Source organism: Chelonia mydas, chromosome 1 (assembly GCF_015237465.2).
Source record: "Chelonia mydas isolate rCheMyd1 chromosome 1, rCheMyd1.pri.v2, whole genome shotgun sequence".
Lineage (NCBI taxonomy): Eukaryota > Metazoa > Chordata > Testudines > Cheloniidae > Chelonia > Chelonia mydas.
The window spans coordinates 37,434,784-37,444,962 of NC_057849.1; the positions used below are offsets into that span (position 1 = coordinate 37,434,784).

The window sequence follows — 10,179 nt, forward strand, 5'->3', positions numbered from 1 at the left end:
TAATTCCCAGCTCGAGTAGATATACCCATGCTAGCTCTGATCAAGCTAGTGTGCTAAAAATAAAAGTATAGCTGTGGCCATGTGAGCAGCAGGAGGGAGCACAAGTGAAACAAGGATAATTACTACGGTTGGTTGCCCTTGTATTTCCCTCTCTTGGCCTCAGAAGTTGCTGTGGCATAAGGCTGGATGTTAGAAATCTCCCTTAATGATAAAGAGTTAGAGGACTCTATCCCATTACTCCTAACTGCCATCGGTTCATCTTCACTCATGCAAGTGCTCTCATCTTCTCAATGGGGCATTTTGTGTAAATGAGTAAGAATCACATCTATGAGTAAAGGCTGGAAGATCAAGCTCTTAAAAATGTAAAGTCAGAACAAATTAAATCCCAAGATGCACCAAGTCTGCTCCATAACCCAAAGGAGCACAATCTGCTATGAGCGGAGAACGCATATGAAAAAGATGCATTCCCTATGCACCATTGTATACCTGGCTGCTACAGTAAAACTCTTGGGATCAAGCATCTCAAAGGAGCACAACTCCAAATACAACCAAGTGCACTGCCTGCCAAACATAAGGAGTAAGTTCAGTTGGGAGCAATTATTTATTAAGGAACACAAGAGTCCAACTGTAGCAAGTGTTTACAAAACAGTGTGAAGAGAATTCATCTTTCTTGCATGCTTTCTGTATTCATAACCCAAGGGGGCATTTACTGAAAGGGGGCAGAGGTGCTGAAAATTCATTACTTTAGTTTGACTCTTTAGCTCTAATGTAATCACAATCTGCTCTGGTGCCAGCTGCTCCTATTCCCGTGCCTGGACAGAAACAGTTAATAAACAAGCAATCAAGCAAGACAATTTAGAAACAAGAGTGACCGATTGATTCTGTTCCCTTCCTCCTTTATTATCCCTATGTGCTTCCCTCCCACCAATTGCAGCTGGTGCCCATAAGTGCTGGGGCTGGCAATTACATCCTCACCACTCTCCCCACTAGAGAAGGCACCTAAGAATGTGATCCACAAAAGCCATCATGCCAGTGGGGAGCCAACTAAACTAGCCAAAGGGAGATGCTGCCCAGAATGCTGTGTGCTCTCTCTGGGAGATAGGTGCCTAGGGAGAAGCCTAGCTCTGCATAGCAATTCACAAATATGCACCTGCTGCAGAGAGCCAGGCAGCTTAGGCACACAGGGCTTTTCTTGTGGGAATGAGTTCCACACATGGCCAGAGGAAGTGGTGATGGTGGTACCCACTGTATAATTTTCAGTCCAGTGGTTAGAGACACCGGTTCAATTCCCGCCTCTAGGAGGGTGTTCTAACCATGGAGTTATGGAATATTTTAATGTGGAGCTTTCTCAGTCTCTCCTGCTGAAGCTGTTTGAGCGTAGCTAAATAATGGAAGAGTGGTAGGAGAAGGGGGACTGGACCTGGGGTCTCCCAGCTGAATTCCCTAACCACTGGGGTACAGTCTCATTCTTGCTCTCTCTGGCCCAATGATTATTTAAGTATTGATCCACTGTGGAACAGTCATTTGGGCCACAGAGAGAGAGAGAGAGCAAGAAAAAGAGCAGGAATAACTCTATAGCCCAGTGGTTAGGGCATCCACCTGGAAGGCAACGGATCCTAGGTCTAGTTCCCCTGCTCCAAACATTCTTTCATTTTGTATTCACAGTGGAACATTTCAGCAGGAGAGACTGAGGGAATCCCCTTCCCCCATCAGAATAGCTAGTACCTCAGTGGTTAAAGCACCTCCTGAAAGGTCGGAGACCCCGTTCAAATCCTTTCTCCCACCTGACAGAGAGGGGGGAATTAAACCAGGGTCTCCTATATCCCAGGTGAGTGCTCTAATGACAGGGCTAAAACGGATAAATAGGCTTGGATGGATTAGACTTTTATTTGATAAACGTTGGTAATGTCGATTTCACCATACACACCCAGGCCAACGAAAAAATATTTCCATCAATAATAATCAAAATGTACAGATAGGAAAAGTAAGAAAAATGCTGCCTGAGCAGTTAGACTCTCAGACAAAGGCCAGGAGGGACCATCATGATCACCTAGTCTGACCTCTGGCACGTTGCAGGCCACGGAACCTCACCCACCCACTCCTATAATAGACCCCTGAACTCTGGCTGAGTTACTCAAGTCCTCAAATCATGATTTAAAAACTTCAGGTTACAGAGAATCCACCATTTACACTACTTTAAACCTGCAAGTGACCCATGTTGCAGAGGAAGGCAAAAAACAAAACAAAACCCAGGGTCTATGCCAATCTGAGAATTTATTAGAGTAAAAATCCAAAGTGATTTAGATTTTTGAATTAGGCTTGTTACAAATGGACTAGTAACTAAATAGTAGAAACGGGTATAATTTGCTGATCTAAAGATATTTACTTTGTATATTTTGACGTGATGTTGACAATTTGCGTTTTAGCAGTTATAAAACTAACTTTTTGAATCTCAACATCTGTCATTAAATAATTGTCTGACTCCCTCCATAATTTCCCAGAACTGTGAAAATTTAAAACGATAATCTTTAAAAACAAAACATTATTATCCATCAAAATTATTTTAAAAACCCTGAATTCTGCAAAGCCTAGTTATAAGGTCACTGGCAGCACTACCACAATGATGATTTTGAATGGGATCCAATCTGGTAGGTGGCCTCTTAGCACACCTACTGGATCGGGCCTTGTAGGGAGCCAGGGTGTCTCCCCTCCGAACCCGAGGGTAAAGAGCCACCCTCTCAGCTTGAGTGGGCGGGGCCAGACCAAGCTTACGCCAATCCCCGGAAGGGGAGGGGTGGGACAGGAAGTACAAAGGGCGGGGCCCTTTGCCCAGTGAAGAGAGCATCGGGGAGGGAGACAGACACAGGCTGCTCCCTCGTGATCCTGCTGCCGACCCAGGGGAGGCCCTGGGCCAGGAGGAAGGCCTGTGGCGACCAGGACTGCCAGCTGCTGAGTACCTGGAGGGGCCCGGCTGTAGCCCAGGCCAGCGTGAGTCAGACACAGAGAGGGAGCTGGAGCTGCCAGCAGCAGAATACCCGGATGAGCTGGAGGGACCGGAGAGACCCGCTTGAGAGACCGGGTAGGAGGTAGCCCAGGGGCAGGACTACACCATGGGGTGGGTGTGTTTGGTCAACAGGCGCGGGTGCCCCTCCCCCCCCCCCACACTGACAGAGGGGCGGGACCTTTGGTTCCCGCCACTGTCAGGGCCCTGGGCTGGAACGCAGTGGAGTTGGGTGGGCCTGCGTTCCCCTACCCTGGCCAACCTGCCTGAGGGGCGCGCTGCAGACTCGTGCCGGCGCTCCCCCCTGCCTGAGGGGCGCGCTGCAGACTCGTGCCAGCACACCTTTCCCGCTAATTCCCCAATGCCTGAAAGGTGTGACTAAGGCCTGCCAGTGGGACCATAGCTCTCCATCGCCCCCTAGGGGCTTGGAGGACCAATTGAAACCTGTCACAGGCCTGTATGCAATTTAGACAGCCAAATGACTCGCTTCCCCAGCTCATGGATTGCTCTGCAGCTTAGGTGGAAGGCAGTAGTACATGTGTAATGCTGACCCCGGTCAACAGCGGGCAGGATTGAACAGGGGACCTCTGGAGCTTAGTGCATGAACCTCTACCGCATGAGCTAAAAGCCAACTGGCAGTTAGCTAAGTCTGTAGAGCAAACTCATTAATCTCTCTCTCTAGATCAGGGGTGAGCAAACTACAGCCCATGGGCTGCATCTGGCCCGCAAACCATTTTAATCCAGCCCTTGAGCTCCAGCTGGGGATCGGAGTCTGGGGCTTGCCCTGCTCTGGCACTCCAGCCGGGGAGCAGGGTCGGAGGCCGCTCTGCGCAACTCCCGAAAGCAGCGGCTTGTCCCTACCTCCGGCTCCTATGCATATGGGCAGTCAGGGGGCTCTGCTCCGCACGCTAGCCCAAGCGCCACCCCCACAGCTCCCATTGGCTGGGAACCGCAGCCAGTGGGAGCTGCAGAAGTGGTGCCTGCAGATGGAACAGCGCCTCCGCGTAGGAAACAGAGGGGGGACGTGCTGCTGCTTCTGGGAGCTGCTTGAGGTAAGCCCCACCTGGAGCCCGCCCTTGAGCTACACCCCCCGGCACTCCAATCCCAATTTTGTGAGCATTCATGGCCCACCATACAATTTCCATACCCAGATGTGGCCTTCAGGCCAAAAAGTTGCCCACCCTGCTCTAAGTGGTCTCGGTTCCACTAGACGGGACACAACACCACACCCAGAAGGTGTGTGGGTTACACATGTGCTCAGAAGGGGGCAGCTGGGGAACTTTTACCCTGAAAACTCTGAGTGAGTTTAGTGACCGGATTTGGCTGAAGTTTTGTGGATCACAGTGGAGCCAAAACTGGGACTTATGTTTATCTCTGGGGCTTACATACCTAAGTACCTCTGTGGAGCTGAGCCTTATTATCTTTGTGCCTCAGTTGCCCATTTTACAGGTGGGGATAATAGTACTTCCCTACCTCACTGGGATGTCGTGGTGATAAAAATTTAAAAGCTGTGAGGTGCTCAGATACTGTAGTAATTGGGTCTATATAAGCTCCCAAATAAGATCAACTACCTAAACAATTTGGGGCTCTTCCTATTAAATAAATTCAATACCTGCCCATGGGTCCTCTGCTGTACTTCCAAGCTTTTTCTCCCTGGTCCTTGTGATAATGAACAGGGAGCCTGCTCCCACCTTGCCAGGTTACAGACCTGCTTCTTTTAAAGGACTCACCGGCCATCTCCTCACTCCCTCTGCCTTAGCTTTCTCCACTTAGGCCCCGGGTGCCACTCCACTGGTGGAGGTTGTTATCTGTACTGAGGCAGAGCCTGTGCTCAGACAATTTGAAGCAAATCTTCTTTGGCTCCAGAGATGACTGGAAAGGCAGCCTGTGGGTGTGCCTGGCCTGACCTCAGACCTGCTCTAGCCATTCAATGGAGAAGGTAACAGCCCCACCTCCCCTTCCCCTAGCTCCATTCTATGGTGTTGCTGATACCAGATAATGCCATCCCTTACCTGACGGCACTCTAGGGTGCAGCCCCGAGGGGGCTAGAATCTGATCCCATTCAGGAGTATGTCAAACTGTACTAGGGAACTTTTAGTGCATGGTAGCAGAATCCACATGGCCAGTTAGTGCACGGCAAACTAGTGCACTGCAGATTTACACCCCAGTTTTCTGTGCACTAATTGATATGATATTTTTATCCCAATGAAGACAGTCTTTTCACGGGCACAAACACTTATGTTAGAAACAGACATAATTAAATAATTTTTTGGTATTTATTTCTATAGCACTTTCAGTGTGTGTGGCACTGTATAATCACATGAAGGGTATCACAATCAGCTCCCTGCCTTGAGAAGCTTGCATTCAACAGACTCCTACAAAAGGGTCAGTGGATCTGTTTAGTTGGGTGGATACCTCAGGCCTGCACAGTTCTACCTCACAAACCCCATTACAGGGAAACAATCTAAATGGGCTCCATGGCCCCCTGCACTGGTATTTTTAGTAAGTCATGGACAGATCACGGGCACTAAACAAAAATTCACAGCCCATGACTTGTACTATATACCCCTAATTAAAACTTGGTCCGGGGGGCCACAGATGCTCAGGGCAGGGGGGAGGACAGTCCGGGGACACTGTGGGTGTTGGGGAGGAGGCATGCATGCAGCAGCGCGTGGCCCAGGACCCCTGCTGGTGCTGGGGGGAGGGTGCGGGAGGCTTGGCAGGGTTGGCAGGCTTCCTACCCAGCTCCGCGCAGCTCCCCAGAAGTGGCCGGCACGTCCCTGCAGCTACTAGGGGGAAGGAAGGCCAGGTGCTGGCTCTCCAGCTCCCATTGGCTGGGAACTGCAGCCAATGGGAGCTGCGGGGTGGTGTTTGCAGGCAGGGGCAGCGTGCAGAGCCCCGTGGCCCCTCCGCCTAGGAGCAGCAGGGACATGCTGGTCACTTCCGGGGAGTGAAAAGCGAAGATTTATTATTTTTCAGGCCGAAAACTGATGCACAGATAGATTAAGTGACTTGCCCAAGGTCACACAGAGACTCTGGTTGAGCCAGTAATTTAACCCAGATCCCTGTCCAGTGCCTTAACCACAAGAGGCTATTTCCACTCTTCTGCTCAGCTTACATTCTAAGGCTAACTTAATTGAAATGTAAAAGTAGACCTCTAGCTCAACAATCTATCAGTAGAAATACCCCATTATGTATTAAGCTTACTTGGATAGCCTTTGCATAAAGAGAAAAACAGAACCATAAATATAGAGATGTAGGACCAAATTCAGACTTGGTGGCAGTTATAAGTCTATTGAATTCAATAGGCGTACTCAGCCCTTTTGAAAAGCTTATTTATATGCCTAATTGTGGACTTAGAGCCTCACTTTAGGTGCCCATTTTCAAAAATCTTGGCCAACATTTCTACCTCACAACGTTTCCAGCCTTGCAAACAGTCATGCCTGGCCAATCTTCCCCTCCCTATCTTATCATAATAGGGAAAATCACACAGAAACTAGCTAGGTTTCAGAGTAGCAGCCGTGTTAGTCTGTATCCGCAAAAAGAACAGGAGTACTTGTGGCACCTTAGAGACTAACGAATTTATTTGAGCATAAGCTTTCGTGGGCTACAGCCCACTTCATCAGATGCATAGAATGGAACATATAGTACGATTATGTGTGTGTGTGTACACACACACACACACACAGATACGTTACATTCTATGCATCCGATGAAGTGAGCTGTAGCTCACGAAAGCTTATGCTCAAATAAATTGGTTAGTCTCTAAGGTGCCACAAGTACTCCTTTTCTTTATGCTCATGAAAGATGCCAGAAGGAGAACCCTGGAGAACAGGTGCAGCACCAGCACCTCAAATCTGACCTGGACACACCGTACCTCTAAGGATTATCGGCTATTTCTGTTCAGTGCTTGGCCACTACTTGGACTGGCAACAAGTAACCAGTGTTGGTGATTATGGGATGTATACACCTGTCCATTAGGAACTGGACTGAGGTCACTCACAGCCATCACTGACCTGGGATGAAATCAAACAGGTGAGCTAATGGTGAGTCGCCTTATTATCTGTTTCAGTCAGTGGAGGCCTGTACTTTGGTTTTGGAGAGGTGCCAAAAGTCAATCTGGAATGTGCCTGAGACTGTCACAGCTGTCATGGATCATTTCCTTACAGCCCTTATAAAGTATTCATGCCATTCCCGCTGCTCCACCAGGAATCAACCTTCAGCCAACACCCTGTGTCCCTGGCAGGTTAAGAGACAGAACGGCCTCCCCTGCCGGGAGATGGGGAGGGGGACCCGGCAGAGCCCTCGGTGCCCCACTCACCACAGACACACACGCTTCTTACCCAGCCCGTTGCTGTGTCTCCAGAGCTGCTGCTAAATCCTCCCCCATGGGGCAGGAGCATCTGGCTGCCGGTAACCTGCCGGCTTTGGGGGGAGACTTGGGGAGCGGCCGCCTCCCCCTGCCGACACGCACACAAACAAATACGGCCTAACAAGCTGCACTGCACCCACCCAGCCCATGGCGGCCACCCACACGCCCGCCGTGCCCCCAGCCTGGGAGAGGCAGGGCCGCTCGTTGCGGGCACGAGGGTCTGACACACTCAACGCAGCCCAGCCTCGTTCGCCGGGGAGGCGGGACGGGAACCCGGACCACCCGGGGTAGGGGGGGTGGGGAGCAGCCCGCCAGGATCAGGAGCGACGCCTCCTACCTGATCCGGTCCCGCTCGGCCCTTTTCAGCTCCGCGTCCCGCTCCAGCACCTGGAAAATCTGCCGGGCTTCCTGCTCGCTGAGGAAGGTGAGATCGAGCTCGCGCGGGGCACCAGCCATCGCCGCGCACGGGCTGGGCTGGGGGACCGTCTCCGTCTCCGTCCCCTCAGCTCCGGGCCCTGCCAGGCTCCTGCCCCGCCCAGCGGCCGGCCCCAACCTGCGGGAAGCACCAAGTCCCACGGGGGCCGGGCACCGCCTGCACCTGGGGGCCTGGCCCTGGCCCACACCCGCGTGAGTGACGGCCCGCGGAGCGAACCCCGGCGGGGCGCCAGCGGCTGGGCGGGGCGCCAGCGGCTGAGCGGGGCGCCGGGACCAATCCCGTGTGCGCAGGGGCGGGCCCGGTCCCAAGGTGGCGAAGCCGCGCTCGAGGTCAGTCGCTGAGGGCTGCCGAGGCTGAGTTCGAGGCAAGGGTTTGCTCTGAGCCTTGGGCCCTTGGCCCGCGTTCGGGCTTTGGCAGGGAAGGGGCCGCCTGGCCGGAGGGGCTTTGTCGAGACCTGGGTGAGGGGGTCTGAGCCGGGGGAGTCTGGCCTTTTTTACCAAGGTAGAGGGAGCTAGCGCTGGAAACAGGTGGCCCCGGGGCTGCGGGAAACACGCTGCTGGAGAGAGACCTGCGCTGCAGTGAGGAGGAGCCCTGGGCTACGGGGAAACACACACACCCTGGCCAGCTCCGTTCAAATCCCTGCGAGACCTGTTTGGGGCTGTGCCCTTCGCTGTAAAAGGGGGGTGATAAGTCAGCCCTGGCTCGCAGCGTTGTTGTGCGGTTTTTAATTAATGGCTGTAAGGGAATGGGAAGATGTGGACTTTGTGTTCTCACTTACAGGGGGGAGCCCCACACAGGAATGGGAGTCAGGAGACATTGCTTCTAATGCCTGGCTCTGCAGCTACGCTGCTGTGTGACCGTGGGGAAATCACCCCAACTGTCCGGGCCTCTGTTTCCCATGCGGCTCTCGGTCTGTTTAAATTGAAAACTCTTCAGGGCAGTGACCAGTGCTTAATTTGAGCTTGTCGTGTCAGTTACTAAAGTGTGTATTAAAAAAAAACAAAACAAAACAAAACTGCTTGAGCCCCAGCACCTCTTTCACTACAAATTAAGCACTGGCAGTGCCTGGTGTAATGGGGACCCCCATCTTGGTGGGGGAGTTCTACCTGCTACAGTAAACACTAATAATTATTGATACCTGCATAAAGAGAGGGCAAAATGCTACTAAATCTGAATTTTCCATTTACAGAGAAAGTAGGCAGGAGCATTTGACACTTAGCACAGGTGTGAGTGATTTCACAGGCTGCAAAGCAGTGGAGAATCAAGGCTTGTTAATTGCTAAGTATTATAACAACACAGAAATAACTTTTGTTTTGGTCTAATTTCTGATGGCTCTTATTGTGGAGCAACATATAAATAATTTTGATGCTCCAGCATTGTATGTATCAAGGTTAGAATATATTACCCTTAATATTTCAACCAAAGGATAAAAACTATCAAGTTTTTAAATTGGGGCTAAATTGCAGGCGCAGTCACAGTGGCTATCAGCAGGAGCATGGATGCAGTTTCCAGTTATCAGTTTTCAAAAGGAAAAATGTACGCACTGAAGATGGCAAAATGTGGGAAGCATTGCAAGTGCGATAGAAATTGCAATGAGCTTGGTGCAGCTGGGCTTGCCCTTCACAGTGTATTGAAGTGAGTGCTGTTTGAAAAATGCACCTCCAACAGGAGACCCTGTGGTGCTGGTGAAAATAAGGACCTCGGAGAAGAGTAGTTATGATGGGTTTCAGGAGGCTCTTTGCTTTGGTGTAGTTCCTGGCATCCCTTGTCTGGTCTGAAGAGCAACCCTGTTTCCTGACATCGGGAGAGATGATGCCAAGACCACATATGTGACAGAACTGATCAAAATGTCATCAAAGATCAGCTGGACTATGCTTAGAAGAAGAGGTCGGGGGAAAGGGAAGGAAGACAGAATCTTCCCCAGAGACAGAAGCTCTTGAAGAACCCGGTAGTCTAAGGGCTTGTCTACACAGCAAATTGATATGGGGCCAGGTAGAGTGCTGTAGATCCACACAAGGCTTGCTGCACACTAACTCACTGTATTGAGTGAGTTTGGTACAGGATTTGGTCCTGGAATCTCTTGACATTAAGCTCCCTGTCTAATTTTTTCTACTTCGGTTCCTGTCCAGCCTTCTCAGCCTGGAGGCCTAATGAGTTATTTCAAATGGGCCAAAGAGCCACAGTCAATACTTTATATGTTTTCAGAGCCAGTTGAGCTCCTATCCTGCTCTTCCTACAGTTTCCATAGCCTGGCAGGGAAATGGGCAGTGGATCAGATACAGATGCTGTTTCCTCCTTCCCCTCCCTAAAAGGTATCAGACTGTTAGCAGAAGCTCCCTGAACTGAGCATCTGCAGCAGGTAGGGACAGC

General features: G+C 51.0%; 1 protein-coding gene across 2 annotated transcripts in view; it reads right to left on the bottom strand.

The window, feature by feature from the left end:
* EXPH5 (exophilin 5) overlaps positions 1–8,039 on the bottom strand; it is a 50,984-nt gene extending 42,945 nt beyond the window's left edge. The window contains exon 1 of one of the 2 annotated variants that reach the window (XM_027822154.3): positions 7,711–8,036. In XM_027822154.3, coding sequence (XP_027677955.2) covers positions 7,711–7,829 — 119 coding nt within the window. In that variant the 5' untranslated portion in view covers positions 7,830–8,036. Of the gene's footprint in view, positions 1–7,710 lie in introns of both variants that reach the window. The other variant, XM_043530031.1, reaches the window with a different exon arrangement.
* Positions 8,040–10,179: the final 2,140 nt, after the last annotated feature.